This window comes from Pocillopora verrucosa, chromosome 10 (genome assembly GCF_036669915.1).
Source record: "Pocillopora verrucosa isolate sample1 chromosome 10, ASM3666991v2, whole genome shotgun sequence".
NCBI lineage: Eukaryota > Metazoa > Cnidaria > Anthozoa > Scleractinia > Pocilloporidae > Pocillopora > Pocillopora verrucosa.
The window spans coordinates 3,357,089-3,374,473 of record NC_089321.1 but is presented as its reverse complement, the minus strand read 5'-3'; the positions used below and the strand labels follow the sequence as shown (position 1 = coordinate 3,374,473).

At 36.3% G+C, this 17,385-nt stretch overlaps 2 protein-coding genes across 2 annotated transcripts; one reads left to right on the top strand and one right to left on the bottom strand.

Annotated features, from left to right (window-relative positions):
- Window positions 1-23: 23 nt before the first annotated feature.
- LOC131782146 (large ribosomal subunit protein mL45) lies at window positions 24-5,040 on the top strand. Its single transcript, XM_059098862.2, has 8 exons — window positions 24-122; window positions 881-1,097; window positions 1,483-1,538; window positions 2,109-2,161; window positions 2,663-2,761; window positions 3,396-3,444; window positions 3,869-4,024; window positions 4,616-5,040. Exons 1-8 carry the CDS (start codon window positions 84-86, stop codon window positions 4,814-4,816), a joined length of 870 nt encoding a protein of 289 aa, XP_058954845.2. The 5' UTR covers window positions 24-83; the 3' UTR covers window positions 4,817-5,040.
- Window positions 5,041-5,180: 140 nt separating this feature from the next.
- LOC131782113 (eIF5-mimic protein 2) lies at window positions 5,181-16,711 on the bottom strand. Its single transcript, XM_059098827.2, has 17 exons — window positions 16,594-16,711; window positions 15,747-15,818; window positions 14,729-14,814; window positions 13,130-13,223; window positions 12,458-12,558; window positions 12,186-12,251; window positions 11,560-11,638; window positions 11,264-11,320; window positions 10,731-10,840; window positions 9,535-9,621; window positions 8,901-8,984; window positions 8,173-8,238; window positions 7,700-7,780; window positions 7,048-7,119; window positions 6,607-6,673; window positions 6,045-6,167; window positions 5,181-5,320 (listed from the first exon to the last, which is right to left on the bottom strand). Exons 2-17 carry the CDS (start codon window positions 15,805-15,807, stop codon window positions 5,283-5,285), a joined length of 1,272 nt encoding a protein of 423 aa, XP_058954810.1. The 5' UTR covers window positions 15,808-15,818; window positions 16,594-16,711; the 3' UTR covers window positions 5,181-5,282.
- Window positions 16,712-17,385: the final 674 nt, after the last annotated feature.

The following is a 17,385-nucleotide window of genomic DNA, read 5'->3' as shown; positions in this document are numbered from 1 at the left end:
TCAGCCTTGACGTGCAGGAGACGCCTGGGACGAGCCAAATGGCACGCTCAGAGTTGTAAAGGCCTGGTGGCGGAGCAACCAACATGGCGGCTACAAGGATTCTCGCCTGTTCCAGAGTTAAGGTTTGTTGATCGTAAGTCTGATCAGCTTTCTCGAATCGTGGTATTAGTCGCTTAGTTCTATAAAATATAAAAGCGTGATTATTTTTCAGTGAAACGGGCCCACTTGGAAAAATAAGCATGATTGCGCTCCTTTTTGAAGAATAATCTAACAATCTAACTCAGTTTTCCTATTAATATTTTTCAAGTAACTGATTTTCTTTGTTGTCAATATTGAGGATTTGGATGATGTAATTTCCCCGCCACATTTTTGGTCTATACTGACAGTTCAGAGGTCACATCGCCCCATTGCCTTGTCACTATCGCCCCCGAGTCACGTCAACCCCAATTTGTTTGAGCTCGCCCCACGTCACGTATCTCCCTAACAAAAACATCGCAAGGAACAGTGGGAATCCAGAAGTTTCAATGGAGGAGTCAGCAAAATTATACATTAAAGGGCCACTTATTTATATCTTTTTTAATTATTAGATCGAGTTGATATTGTGTTATTCTTTATTCTGCGAAGACTGCTGGCAAAGTGGATATTGGCAGCCCTGTATTCTATAGTTACAACTCAAGTTTCTCTTACCACACCATCCCTGGCTTCTACTCTCACCTAGTAATTTTTTTTTTACTGATGGAAATAACTTATATTATCTGAACAAATTTTGTATTAATGAGAATAAATGAAGTTAAGCTTTTTATTATTTATGGCAAGAAAAGTTGGCCCGTTTCTTTTGCCTAAAAGCTTTCCTAATGGATTGTAATGGTTCTTTTCACAGTCATGCAGTCTTGCACCAATCTTCAAAGTACATGAATCAATGTTTACCTCAGTTCTGGTCATACAAGCAAGAACAAAGGTCAGCAAAAAATCACCATTTCATGATGGAAAGGGCCATAAGGAAAAGATGCAGGAAGCAAACAGCAGCAGACAGAAATATATTGACAAAATGACTGTCAATAGACCTTTGAATAGACCCTATCTTATTGAAAGCCCAGGTGACATAATTATAGTTATTTTGATTATGACTACCATTTTTACGTTATTTAACCTTGTGGCCCTCTGCCAAACCTTTTAACTTGCAAGATCTCATGAGTAGTTCTCCTTACTGTCTGCCATACAGTTCTTTTAATGTTAGCTTCGAGAATTTGGTATTGGATCAATCAATAATCCCCCAATTAATATTTTTCTTTATTCTCATTACTTGTCTGATTGATACTGTATTGATATTGTAAGGAGAAATTCTGTGTTGGTCACTCATGGGAGTTAAAGGGTAAAATGAATGAAAAGTTTAAAGCTCCAAAATTGTTTAAGTGTGCTTCAGTAGAAATAAGGAAACAAATGTAGTTAAAAATTACTGAACTACCTTTTATTTATTTGCAGGAGTGATATTCAGTGACTACCTTCCAATAAGAAGATATTACTTTTTCACACCACGGGTAAGAAGAACATAAGGAAAAGTCATAGTGTTATGTTATTATTAACACTTTATAGTGTTCAGCCAACACAATCAGTAATGTGCCCTCAGAGACAGTCTGGACTTGTGATTCTAAATGTCTGGGTATGAGCCAAAGACAATTCAAAGTGTTGATTTCTTGGGTGTGGCTATTTCCTCTCATGTTGCCTCCGTCCCCCATGTTGCATTCATGCATTCTGCTCAACCAATTAAAATGATCCTGACCACTGAAGTCATCCCCAATCCTGGGACAACACCCAAACAGACTGTGAAATGATCCAAATTTTTTAGGGTTTTGAACCGAAAAAGATCCCAATGAATTAAAAAATATATTATAATTATAGTAATCAATGAGATAATGGATTGCTCTGTTGTAAGGGAAACTATTAAGTTATCATATTTTGGTCCTTGTAAAAAACTAAGTTATGGCTTTAGTAGGAAAAGTGGGGATCATTTTGCAGGCAGAATTATTCCATGATTTATCTGCAAAACACTTTTGTACCATTCATATAATGAAAGAGGTCTATTTCTGGATTTCTTTTTTTTGCTGAAGGGAATAAAAGAAAGATGGAATGCATTCAAGAATGGTTTTTGGACCATATACAGGTGATAGATAGTTTGCCAATTATGATATTGCTGATAGGGAGATACATGGCTTAGGCACCATCATTAACCCTTTACACCCTAACATCCATGTGCATATTCTCTTTACTGTCCTCTATACATTTCCTAAGGTGCTGATAAGGAGAATTTGTTCAATAATCAAGAGCCTTTTTAATTGGTGATTATTTCCTTCATCCATGTTACCTAAATGTGTGATTCAGGGGTGATATCATAGAGAGAAATTATATGCTGGTCACTCCTAGGGGCCAAAGAATAAATAGTTATTTGTATGGAAGAGCAAGGCATAGCATGTACAAGAAAGTCATGGCGCACTTTGAAAATTGCATAACTATTAGGTTTTAAGAGAACGAGTTAGTTTTCATAGTTTTTGTTCTGTTGTCAAAAACACACTTCAGTGGGCTTCTTTGAGTAAGCATGGACATGTTTTGTTATGAAATAATAAAATGAGCACTTTTTAATGGTAACAAATTTTTCTTTTGATAGTCTTGTCTACATTAGAAGACATATAAAACCCTTCAAATTAACAGACTTTGGCCCAAGTGCTCAGGAAATCTACATTGCAGCAAATGAAGCACTTGCTAGGTGAGTGTTCAGCAAAGGAAATGCAAAATCTGTCTTAAATTTCACATTCAAACTAATAATTGTAAGGTTTAAACTAGTATTCAGGGTAATAAGGGGATTATTAGTTACTCTAAAACCAAATTATTTGCACTAACATCATAAGAATTGTACAGCATATAGCAAGGAGATATTTTCAACTACTAGTTCAGTAGTTTTCTTAGCTGCAAGGATCTCTTAATTTCTTTTCTTCACCACAGTGCAAATATATGAATTTCATATATCTAAAATCATCATTCATCACTTGGATGGTTTATTTGGACCCAACACATTGACCAGCTCCCAGTTGGCTTGTTAGCTCAGTCGGTAGAGCGCTGCACTGGTATTGCAGAGGTCATGGGATCAAATCCTGTACAGGCCTGAGTTTTTTTCAGGTCCTATTTTCAACTACTAGTTCAGTGGTGTTCTTAGTTGCGAGGATCTCTTAATTTTGTTTCTTCACCACAGTGCAAATATATGAATTCCATATATCTAAAATCATTACTCAAAAGGTCGTAGGTATGAGAGGGTTAACCTACGACAAGTGCAAAAGTTGCCTCCCCTTATTACTGCTTCAATCCACTGAGTACATTTTTGTTTCTTTTATATCTTCTGGCAGAAAAAGCAAAAAGGATCTTCAGGAGGTGGTGACCAACTCAGTATACCGGGTAAGGATGTTATGAAAAACCAACTATTTTAAAGGTGGATGAAAAAATAAGGGAAATATTTGGCAGACTCTGAGGAGAAATTTCATTGAAATCTTAAGCGCAAACAGGTGAAAAGCAGGGAGCAATATTGCACAGATAGCTCATACGTAGGCATCCATATACTCCATACTGTTCTCTATACATTTCCTATGATGCTGACATGGAGAATTTGCTCACCCATAAAGAGCTACTCCTACTAGTTAGTGATCATTTTCCCTTATTCTCATTACCTTAATGTTTGATTTAGCAGTGATACTGTAGGGAGAAATTAGATACCAATCACTCACAGTGGTTAAAGGGTTAAGTGGAGTGTTCACTCTTGGTACACCTATTTTAATTTGTTGTAGAAATTTACAGATTTACAGCAATCTTGACTTTGTTTCAGGCACTTAGCAATGAGTTCTTTCCTCCAAACAAGAATCTTCACTGGCGTTTCGTTTCAGCTGTAACAAGGCCTCAGGTTGTACATGTAAGAGTTGGCCAGGTTCAGACCAAAGATAACTTGTTTGCACAAATTACTGTGAAAATTCATTCAAAACAGGTAAGATATTGCTGTTCAACCCTTTACAACTTAACATTCCCCATGCCTTTCTCTGTACATTTTCTAAGGTGCTGACAAATAGAATTTGTTTAACAATTAAAGGCTTCTTCAGTTTCTGATCATTTCCTTTATTCTCATGACCTTAATGTATACTTTAGGGGTAACATTGTAAGGAGAAATTAGATGCTAGTCACTCTAAGGGGTTGAAGGGTTACCTCTTCAACCCCCATGAGTAACCAAGGGCTAGGGTCTCCCTGCAATTCCAATGTTATCTTGCAAACAAGTTGTGAGAAAAGAAAAGCTTATCTGCAAAGGGGTGTTCTTTGATATAAGAACAAATCCTTCTGTCTCAATAAAGAGAGAGGAGACACTGAATTACTTTATGAGCCTTGAGAGTTGAAATGGTTAAAACCCAAAAAAGTACCTTGGGATGTGATGGACTGTCATCTTACCCAGGAGGAGATGTAGATACACTCCTGGTCACTCCTCATTGCAGAAATGCTCTTACTAGGAATTATGAGTGATGATAGATCGTTATCCTGGCTTCATAATGGCAACCAGTGAAATTTTGCCTTTTTTTTTCTCCTTTAGGTCATGGCAGTAAAAGATAGGTATGGAAGGCACATATCTGGGAGTGACAAGCTTCCTAAACAAGTCATAGACTATGTTGTGTTTGAACTTCCCTTGACTAGTACCAAGTATGGAACATGGAAAGTATGTGGAAAGCTGCATGCCTTCCCAGCTGAGGTAGATACAGGAAAGCACCTCGTCAAGAATGTTCCTGCAGTTTAGAGAGGAACCTAAATTTTGATTGTGTAATTTTTATGAATGGATAGAGTTCAAGTTTTCTTACATACAGTGTACAGGTGCAAAGGAATTGTACTATTCTGCAATTATCTGTTGAATACAAAAGAGTCTGTTTCAGATAAAATCATTACCCCTCCAAAGGGAACTCAATTATGTTATGTTTGATCTGAAAATTTGTGTTGGATAAAATAAATATCTAATTTACAAACTGGCTTAATTTTTTCATTACAATATTGTGACATTTCAGAGATATTTCTCAAAAGTCTCGACAGTTTTCTGATAAAAATATATCTTCTCACTATGATCTCAGAAACAAGGCCATTATTAAAATGAAACATGGACCATGATAGAACTTTTGCAAGAGTATAATATTTATTTCAATTTAATACACACTACAATGCATTTATCATTTAACTCTGTTTGAGTAGTTTACACATTAGCACTCAAAGCTTTAGGCTCCATCCTCTTCCTCTTCTTCAGACTCTGTTTCTAAAAACAGAAAAAAGTTAACTCAGTTAGGTGCACTGTCTTCTAATTAAGCCTTTTACCCTCAAGATCTAAAGACCAATTCTCTGTAAGATCTGCCAAACATTTCTAAAAATTTTAGTTCTAAGAATTTGCTGTTACATGAAACAATTTTCCATTGATTATTGTTTTTTCTTTCTTTCCTCAAATCACTTTTCTGATTTAAACTGTATCAAGACTGTGGGGAGGAATTTTTTTTTGGTCACTAATTTTGTACAGAAGGCCAAAAATAAATAGGTTGACCAAAATTAATAGGAAAATAAATTTTTTGACTCCAATGTTAAGGGAGGTGGAAGGCATTGTTAAGTGGTGTTCTTTATTTGAAATTATGCTGAAAATCTGTTTTTAGAGCAACTCACTTTGCTCTATTTATTAAACTCTTAACTACTGAAAGGGCTATCAGAAGATGCCCCTGTCATGGAATGCAAGTAGGCTATCATTATAAGTACAGCAGGATGGGTGTTTCTCTTCCCAAGAGAAGATTCAAAATGAATCAGGAAGAAGTTTGTTTGTAGTCTGGCCCCCCTTCAATCAGTGCTTGACCCACTATTGCTGACCTCTTGCCAGCGCACATTTCTTGAGGTGTTATACTTCCAAGAAGGGAGGGGGGGGGGGGGGGGAAAGGGAAAGGGAGGGAGAAAGACATGATCAGGCTGAAACACTATGCACACATGCAACTGCCAAATACCTTCTTCTGCACTCTGAAGCCATTCCACCATTTTCTTCATCTGCTCAAGGAAAACAGTTTTTCCTTTCTGGGAGTATCCTCCTTTGTACCACTTGATGATGGTATCTTCACTTAGGACATCAGCTAAAAATCAGGGAGGAAAAGATTTCTTGAAATGCCAATTATAAGAATCTGGGCAGTAAATGGAGAATTAACCTTATATGACATTTTGGATTTGGGATTCTCTCATTTGGTCCTTAAATTATGCTCCAAATTAGCCAGCCTTTTAAGTTCTGGGGTTTTTTTCTAATTAAAAGTTCTATGTTCCCAGAAGGTATGCTCAAAACAATCTCTGTTTAATGATATTGACTGCATTTTGTTGCTCTGCATTGATAAAATGAAGAAGTTTCTTTTTGGTTTGTATGCTACACTGTAAAACCCTGTGAATGGTTAGCTAAGTGTAACAATTGATATCCAGTTTTTTTTTTAGTATTCCATGATTGAACAAGTGTTAGGCTCAAACTTAACAAGCTAATAACCTGTGTGAACCACATAATTATATACTTTTTTCATTCCCACTCACTTTTGTACAACAGCAGCACCATTTTTTGAAACACTTTCGTGAAATTCATGTTATCATAGCAGTATTCCTGAAATGACAAAAGAAGGTTTTTTTAAACCAGAAAGTGCAAATAATAAAAACTGGCCTAAGTTTGAACCAATAGTAAGAAACATCTGACACTAGGTTTGTCATGTGAAAACATTTGCTCTTAAATTAAAGCAAATCTTAACTGAATTGACTTTCATTGTGTGCAATTTGCAAATTTAAACCCCTAAGGGAGATACTTTTCCCAACAGTATTACCCTTGAATCAACCATTAGGGTCATGAATATAAAAAGAATGATTGTGAACTCAAGAAGCTATTGATTGCTAGACAAATTCTCTTAGTGAACTCCACAGGAAATATATGGAGACTAGTATGGAGAACTTGCATACTGATGTCAAGGTGTAAGGGGTTAATACCTGAACCTTGACCAAAAGATTGATCTCAGACTTGGCTTGTGAGGTAAAAGATGCAAGCAATGGAGCATAAACCTGGAAAGTAACATCGCAACGCTTCAGTTCTAGGCATCACTAATTTGTTTCAATATGGAATGTTCCAGTAACATACAAATGGTGGAGTTTGAGATACACTATGCAAAATTTCTGTTATCAGCCATAGAAGAAACAAGTGCTTTATCCTAAAGGGTGCTATTTATTTCTGAGTTTTGGTTGCTCCTTTTAGGAAACTTTTACAATCACAATTGACAGCAGTACAAAATGTAATCATAAGGTATGTTGACAGCAGCACAAAATATACCAGTACATGGTCTTAAGCTGGCAAGTGCAACAATGTTTAATACAAGAAATACTGGTTTTGGCTTCGTACTGTATCAATTAACTCTTTAATCCCTGGGTGTGACTACAACCAAATGCAAAATGTAGAGAGACCTTAAGCGAAAAAAAAATGCATTTACCGACATCATCAGGCCAAGAAAAAGTTAAGTGCAATAAACAAAAGCTGCCCTCCTTCCCCTATGCAATGTTATTCGTTGAAGTTTTGTACATGGTACTGCTTAGCTACCAACATTGCAAAGGGTAATTTGAGTTTTTGTACCAATCATAGAGTGCTAACCTTCAGGTGACGCAGAGCTTGATCTGCAACAAGCTCTTCTTTCTTGTTCCATTCCACGGCACGCATTAAACATTTCCAAACCTAGATTTTATGTGCAAAAAGTTTGTCATTTCTTTGCTCTATGCTTGAGTTAAATTGAGATTAAAGCTGGTCGGTGCAATAGAGAGGTGCAAAGTGCCAAGTACAGTATTGTTGGCAAATAAAAGTATTCCAAGGAAGGAAAAAAAAAAAAAGTATGGTTTAGTTTGAACTCAGTCATCCAACTAAGAAAATAGTTATACATCTTATCTGAAAGTGTGAAAAAGCCTAGTATTCTAGTATTCTAGTTCAAAACCTGCCTTGGCAAGCTGACTATACTTTAAAGGAAAAAAGTTTGAAAACTCTAGACTGACTGTTTCTTTGCCTCTAAAAGAGTTTTGCACAGTGTTAATAGTAATTTTAATTTCGGAAACATAACTACAAAATTGCCTTACCAGGAACACAACATCATCTTCAGTGAGTTCATATTTCTTCATTTCTTCTTTACAAGTGGATATCATCTGTTGAGAAAATAATCAATTGTTAAATATGATGTAACTGATGAGAAGATTTTAAGTAATTACCACTCTAGCTTCATTATTTGAAATTCTTGGGTTTTTTTCAACCAATGTTCAATAGAGAAGTTGTTTCAATCTTGGTTCATGATGGTGGCATTGAATGAAAAAAATCCCCAGTGGTGAGGAAGTAAATCAAGTTAAACATTTCTAATAATTTTGCCAAATTTTAGCTTTAAAAAGTTTTTGTTAAATTGTGCAGCACTTCCTGATGATGTTTTTCTTTCCTGTGTTAATTTTTCAGATTAATGCAACATGTAGGTAGAATAAATTTCTCATTGGTTGGTTGTTAAGTGAAATGGTCAATACAGATTGATCTATGTCCAGCAGCTCAAAGTTTGTTTAAACTTAAGCATCAGAATGAATATTCTCCATACTGTTCTCTATACATTTCCCTAGGTGCTGATAAGGAGAATTTGTTTAACAATCAAGAGCTTCTTTAGTTGGTGATTGTTTCCTTTATTCTCATGACCTTAATATTTGATTCAGGGGGGGGGATACTGTTAGGAGAAATGAGATGCTTATCATGCTCAGGGGTTAAGGGATGAAGGGAGGAACACATATTCCAAACACAGTTATAAACTCCAACTACCTACAGTGTAACTTACCTCCTTGACTGGTGTTTCATTGTCCAGCATCTCTTTAAGCTGCTGCTGAAAATTTCTGCGAGTACCCAGGGTCTGCTGTGCTTTCTGAGGACAATAAATAAAGAAATATATATTAAAATTTTTTTGTGTGAAATTCTGAGGCATACATAGATAACACCACAAAATAATGATTGTCAGATGAGGCAGCCTCTTCTAATTCCCACAAATTCCCACTAACATTTGGGTAACTACATCATGTACCACACCTTCGTGTACATGGGCTGATTGAAGTAAATAAGTTTTCATACAACATTGTTATGTTAAGGGGGTTAATAACTCAGTGAGGGTTGTTAGTTTTGGGATATACAAACAATGGCCAGTGAATTTTTTTAACTACTTTGGGAGGGTGCCTCTTTTGACCTATCATCACTGTTAAGAGATTTTGCAACCATGATGCTGTACACAGCTTTGTTTGCAATGAACTAACAATAGTTACAATTAACAAATTAGAACCCTTCAGACAGAAAGGAGAACATTTCCAAAAGGGAAAAATATCTCCAGGATTACATGTAGCAATGGAAGATTAAGTACACAGTTTAAGGTCATTCAAAAAACATGACCAAAATAATAACATTCATCTTGTAAAATTTCATACCTGAAATGCCACAAGCTTATCTAATCCATTTGCATTGAAATGCTTGTCAAACATTTCCTGAGTTTGTTTGTTGGGAGGGAAGAAATCCTGCAAAATATAGACCCAAAAAGATCAAAATCAATACAATTAAGAAACTGAATTGAAAAAAAATAAAATGACACGAAGAGAAATTAGAATTTCAGGCTTCCCTTTAGAATCGGATTGACATGTGCTTTGGTCAACGAGCAAGTAAGAAAGAAATCTGCTGGCTTAAGCTTATTTGAGTCCAGTGTTCATATTCTCCATAATGTTATCTAAATGTTTCCTTAGGAACTAAGAAACAGAGTTTGTGTAATAATCAAGAACCTCTAACACTTTAACTCCTGTAAGTGACCAAGACAAAATTTCGCCCTATTATATCTATACAATATAATGCAAAAAAGTGTGATGAAAATTAAAAAAATATCAATTATGAGATTATTTATTTATCCAACACCAAATTCTCCAGATTAATAAAATGAATATCACTTGGCAGACAGTTAGGAGAATTACTAATGCCATCTTGGGAGTTAAAGGGTTAATTTGGCTACTACTCCAGGGTTGGGTTGTTCAAAGCTGGGTTTAGATAACCCAGGGTTAGTAAGAAATCGGATTTCAGCTCTAGAAGCTTCAAAGGAAAATTCAGTATGATTCTTTTTGTCAACAATTTAATGATTGGATGCTCCATATAGAGTAGAGAAAATGATCCCAAAAAGGCAATCGAACAAAGAAACCCAGATTAAAATTTAACCTTGGGTTAGCGCTAATTGGCTTTCGAAAAACTGGCTTATTTCAGCAGTCACACTGTATGAAGAAATTTGATGCCAACCACTCTTGTGGGTTAAGGTAATGGAAAAAGATTTCTTTCAAGTCTGGTAACACTGATACTAAGGCTACATTTACACGTAGCTGTGTGATAATTCCCATTGACCCATACACTGAAATCTAACAGGGTTTGAATATTCCATTTGTTTAACAGCTGATTTCACAGTGCAGACAATTGCCTCTAAGCAAGTTGTGAAAGCTTAGGAAAGTACAGCTATAAACATCTCAGTCTTGAAATACATGTATGCCACTCCATCAATCTTGTCAATAATGCAAGGTACCATTCACCCAGCTCAATAACAGGGAAATTTCTCAATAAAATAAAAGTTAATTTCAGTTTAAGTCTCACTCACCAGTAGTTTGTTCTCCAACTCTGCTTTTCTCAGAGCTGAGCTCAGACTAGTGAAATCCTTCTCCTTCACCCACACCTGGAACACTTTGGTCAAAAATGGCAAAGCAAGTCCTAAATAAAAGAATTCAGTCAGTTATAATAAAAATAACCCTTTCAGCTTAGCTTTTGTATTACTCTTCTCTTTACATTTCCTATGGTACTGACAAGGAGAATGTGTGACAATCAGGAGCTCCTTAATATTGGTGATCATGTCTGTTATTCTCATGACCTTTACATGTGATTTAAGGGTGGTACTGTGAGGAGAAATGAGAAGGCAGTCAACCTTAATGGTCTAGCTGTTGTCTGGCAGTTGTAACACTGAGATCTAAAATTGAAAGACTCTAAACCAAGAGACACGTGATTTAATATATCCATCAACCATCGTAACCCCAATGAACAACAAACAATTAAATTTTTGTGGGCAAAAAATGTTTCTGATCAATAAATTGTAATACTTCATGGGGCCACCTAGTGGAATGTACTAAGCATATATACCTTCTTTAACAAGGTTTTCATTGAGTAGGCTTGAGAGTGCTGTAGGTGAAGCCATGCCTGAAAGAGTATAAGCCATCTTTAACATTGTTTTTTAAAAGGAGCCACTGTATTGCTAAATATGAATTTATACATGAACCTTGTCGCATTTTTGCTAAGCAAGAGTATCACCCCTCAGATGTATTTTGATCAGATTAGAGATGGTCCACTGTGTATTGTTAACTGGGCATTTTCTCGTGACTTCAAATGAACATTCATAATAGTGGAAAGAACATGAAAGAAAAGTTTGGTGAATTTACCATTTGCTAGAATGATACCCGCAGCGATAGCAAGCTTGTTCCTCTGATCTTCACTGAAACCCTTGAGGAAGAGCAAGATCTGGAAAGAAAGGAGAAAGTTAGGATAAGGTAACAGGGTAAACCTTTGATCCCTAGGAGTAACTAGCATCTAATTGCTCCTTAAAATATTACCCCTAAATCACACGTAAAGGTAATGAGAGTAAAGGAAATGATCACTACTTAAAGAAGCTCTTGATTGCTATACAAATTCTCCTTTTCAGCTCCTTAGGAAATGTATAGAGAACAGTATGGAGAATGTGCATACTGATGTCAGGTTATAAAGGGTATATTCATTAGTAACCCATAACTGCCAGATACATCTAATAACTGAAGTTTTTAATCCTTTTTACAACTTGCTTAGATCTGATATACAAAGGAAAGCCTCCACTTGGCATGAAAATACATTTAAATATTTGTTTGCCAATATAATGGCATTGTAAAGTGAGCAGTTGTGAAGTGAAACTTGAGGAAACCTGTAAGCTCCAAGGAAAAGATCAGGAAAACTATACAAACATCTTTTCAAATCAAACAGTGGCTATTGTGTTTATTATTCATCAAATATTACACTTAAACTAGGACTTGCTGACCTTTTTGATCTCATCTTCAAAGGCTTTTTGCAGGTACCTGTACCGTGCTATAACCTTGTTGATCACCTAAATGAACACAAAAAGAACATAAAAATGAGAATTTCAACTATGTTACAGTAAATGGGTTTGTTTAGTATAGTGCCATCCCTTAAGCATAACAAATAAGACACAGTTACATGGAGTGAAATAGCTTATAATTTTTTTTTACTATTTGTAAAAGTACATAAAGTCAGAGTATCATATTAAAAACTTTAATTTAAAGCACACTATACCTGCACATATGTCTTGACATCATCATCATTGGCATCAAAAATGCATACAGATGTTTTCCACGTGGCTTTTTCACCTTCTTCAAGGATACTTCCACCAGGAGCTACAAAAAGATAAATAATTCATCTATCCTTGGTTGAATTATTAAATGAACAAATGCTAATATCTTGAAACACAAAATAAATGCTTTCACAGCTTTAACCACTGAAATGCTTTTTCCTCTCAAGACAGTTTAAAACATACAGAATGGTATTAATGCCAATCCTACAGTATAGCAGGATAGGCATAGTAATGCATGTAATGCTAGTAATGCATGTATATTGGACAGATAAAATGAATTGTTTTTGCAGAGAAAAATCTACCTATCTATGGGTTAAAAGTACCTAGAGTAAAAATTTTTGCACAGCTTAGTTCCCTCAGATGCAGAAAAATTTCTTTAACCCTCTAACTCCTAGAAGTCATTGACATGTACATGTAGCTTCTCCTTACAACTTAAGATACAATATCCAGCAAACAGGTAATGAGAAGACTCAAACTCATCTGGTATATATTGTAGAGGTTGTTATCTTGATGTAAGACCAAATTCTCTTCACTGATTTACAAGGAAATGTCTAGAAGTTAGAGGAAAGAATTGAAAAATAGGTCTTAGGAGCTAAAGGGTTAACTCATCATACCTAAAACACCTCCAGCAAACAGTATGTCAAAGAGACACTCTCCATACAGTCGGTAGTTGAGCTTACTCCCCGACGAGTCCAAAAACTTATACACCTTTGATAAAAAACAAAAAAATATCATGTGATTACTTCTGGTGGAGAATACAACCCAGGTCAAACACTTGAATTTCACTCTCCTTCAATCAATAAATAACTAGCAAACTATAGCAAGCCTAGCGGCCTGTTGATACCAGAGCTTATATTTGTTTCTTGAGCATGAAAAGACAAAAATACTGTTTCCCTTCGGAAAAGGAAAGCAGTCCAAAACAAATAAACTTCCAGCAATTGAGGCAGGTGAGGTTGCCTAAGAGTTACCATTTGGTTAGCTAGAGCTGTGAGATTTAGACCTAGCTGAGCCATTGTGTTTTTTGTTTCCAAGCAAGGCATGCAACTCTTACAGCACCTCTTTCCAATCAGGAATGCAAATGGGTATCAGTAAAAACCTGATGAAATGCTAGGGAAGGGTTATTTGTAAAGGACCAGCCTCCTATTCAGGGGAGTAGTAGTACTGTTAGTCACTTCATGCTACAGAAACTGAGATAAACTCCAGTTGGATGAGCCACTTGGCTCTGGTATACATATAACAGTTTTATCAGTACCCATTAACCCTTTAACCCCTAAGAATGACAAGCATCTAATTTCTTCTTACAATATCACTCCTGAATCATGCAGTAAGGTTATGAGAATATTATCAGCAACTAGAGAAGCTAAAGAAGCTGTTGATTGTTACACAAATTCTCCTTGTCAGCACCTCAGGGAATGTATGGGACCAGTATGGAGAATACCTTTACTGATATTAGTGTGTAAAGGGTTAATACTCAGGTGAAGAGTAACACTTTTAGAGTTTAGTGTCTTACTCAAGAACACAACAAAATGGCCTGGACAGGACTCGCACACTGATGATGAAGACTCACAAACTGATGGACAGGACTCACACTATGACTCCATAATCCCAAATCAGTACACCAAACACAAAGCTAAATTTAATTTTTCACCATGACTGAGCATAGCAGTACTACAGTGTTTCATTATTACCTCCTACGACTGAAAGTGTACGATTACACCTTTCAACACATAGGATCTAAAGGATACAGCTTCTATTGATTCTGAATTGGTTTCTTTCAAGCTTACTGATTTTGCAGTGATAATTGCTACCTTATTTGAATATCACAATGCCAACTAAGGATTTTGGCCTTCTGTCACATTAGTGCAAGATCTTGTTTAAATTGTTGAGGTTTTGGTGTTACCAACTTAACCCTTAAACTCCCATGATCTGATTTTCACTTCTTCCCTCTAGCTGCTACACATGTCCTTGTAGATTAGCTACGAGAATTTTATGTTCAATCAGCGTAATATCTTGTACTTGATGAGTTTGAGTATTCTGATTACCTGTTTTCTGAATAATGTATGGATAGTATAGGGAGTAGTTACATGTTTATCAGTTCTGGGTGTTAAAGGGTTAAAGGAGGATTTGCAGTAAGACCACAAAAATTTGATGTAGTGCAACATACCAATAATTCTGAGCAGTAAAGCACAGAGAAAGCTGATGGTATAACTAACCTGTTCTAGATCATTGTTACCAATATCCTGAAGCCCTTGTATTATAGCATCTCGAAATGCAAGAGGGTCTTGCTTTTCTTTTTCGTCTGTTGAGCAATTAAATGACATTAAAATCTGGTTCTTCTAACTTACATTTTTTAAATACCTCATATCGAAAACTGTTTCTCTCATTCTCCTCCTTAAATGAAGTTCTAGAACCATTTCCTTCCTCTTGCTCCAAAAAATATTTTCAAGTTTTTTACAAATATGCAAAATAGATCAACAATTCAAAGAATTCACAAGTTCAAGTGAATCCATCAGGAAACTAAACAACTACTCATACTTTCTCTTGGCATAAGACCTAGAAAAAAAATAGGCATGCTGAAATCTGGTAAAAGATTGTAGATTTGGTGCACACAGTTCCATCAGCAAGTACGACTTCTGCAAAATTCACCTCAAGAGCATTTGTTTTAAGTTAAATCTTGATCAGAGAATTGCCCCTGAAACAGATACACCTTTAATATGTTGAGTATTAACTACAGTATCCGGAAATCTACAGGCAAAAATGAGTCAAATTCAGGATTTATGTTTATCAGGCTACGCTAGATGCATATGTCTGGATAAAAAACTTAGTAAGTGAGTCATGATGTAAAAAAACACTTTCTCTTGACAACATACATCATTTAATGTACATTTCTGATTAACTACATGTCCTGCAGCTACTACATAAATGGAAAACTGGAAACATTTCTTAACAGAACATACAACAAAACAGATTTAGCTTAAAAGCGAAACTGAAAATATTTGAATTTTTATCCGTTTCCTCACAAATTCGTGTTTTTCTACAGAAAGTGAAAGCAACACTGCCTTTGCTTCACATTCAGTGGAAAAGTGCTCTGAACGAAATGATGAGCATTACCCCAAAGTAAGGTTCGCGAAGTCGAGGTAAATTAGCTGACACTTAAATTCTGCGTGCACCACTTGTTAATTATAAGGAAATTAAATGACTGAAATGGTACATTAGTTACAAAACATATACCTCTTTTGCGGGTTCTGATCCGCTGGCCACTGAGTGTAGGTTTGGGTTGCTTTTGACTCATAAAACAACTGGCTGAAAATACGATATACGAGAAGGCACAAGTGAATAGTTGTTTCGTGAATCTTGAGAAAAATAACTGTACAAAATTGTCTGAAGGTCTTAAGTGTTCCTTAAGCAGATCGTATTTTCGCATCAAATTAAGCTTTCAGGCAGGCCTACTGAGATGAATGCTGTTTTGATCAACATAAATGTAACTGAAAAATTATTAAAGTTAAGGTGAGGCTAAAGGGGTTGAGATACTGATCGAACGCTCGATTTCAAGAATGCGTTCAAACGGTAGTCGTTTCAAAAGCCGAAAAATAAAGAACGTCCAGCGATTGATCTATCCTTGGAAATTTTCACAGCACTGTCTTCGAACTAGAGGCCGAAAATAGGATTAATGTGAAAATATTTACACATCTAAGAAAACAGCACACAAAGCCCGAACAAACGCACGTAAAGATCAGAAAACATAATCATTTGCAAAGACCGTAGAGAAGAACTTAGTCACGTAAAATACAACGTTTCTGTTTCATACTACAACTCAGTTAAGGATTATTCGAAGCTATGATCACCCATAAACTGAAATCGCAACAGGGCCGGATTAAAGACATATATTAAGACTGAATAACGAAACTCCGTCTCAAGAGTGTTAATTTCAACGTGCGCGTAAGAAATTATGAAAGCTTCATGCTTTGAAACAATAAAGGAGCCCGATTGTTTGGTGAAATTTTTCTGTGGACCAGTTTGTTGGCTTGCAGAATTAATGAGTATACATCCTGCATCGAGAGATGATCAATGATCTTACCTGGAAACCGTTTAAAATATGGGAAAATGAAAGAAGTTGGGAATGTCGTCGAGATTCTCTCTTCACATCCGCTGTAATGTATGATTCAGTCGGAGCACGAGGGTGGCAAGCGTGCATTGTAGGGGACTGGTACCGAATCTGCAAAACCACCTTATATGGACACGGGGGATGTTAGGAGTTTGGGATGGGGCGCGGTCGGGGGCATGTCCACAACAACGTACATGTTAATGTGTTCCCGTCAACTTTTCGACAACAGTCACACTCTAGGGAAGGAAAAATATCTTCGAGCTTAAAATAGATTTGAACCTATGCTCTCGCCACCTTATTGCTTTTCGGATTTGTTCGCGCTTACCTCTTGATGATAGTTCAACCAGGAGCCCATTGATAGATCCTTCTTCCGTAGAGAACCAACTGGTGTGCTCCCTGGAAAGGGAGATTCAGGAAATACGGATAATTCTAAGCTCGATAGTGGAATAAAGAAAATGTTCTTTGTCTTTGGGATGGACTCAGGGACTTAAATCTTTTATTTGCCGCAGTGGAAGAAGCTGCAGAAGAAGAAGCTTACTCTACTCTAATGAATAAAGGGGGGTAAGTTTCTAAAGAAACTGTGCTGTTGCGTCTGTGAGAGAGTATAACGGGGTAATTTAGTATTTTCAACCGAGTCATAACGCAAATTGGCCACCGTAAAGAGTTTGAAAGCTGACGTTTCGAGCGTTAGCCCATCGTCAAAGCGACGATGAAAGGCTAACGCTCTTTCAAACTCTTTACAGTGGTGATGGTGGCCAGTTTACG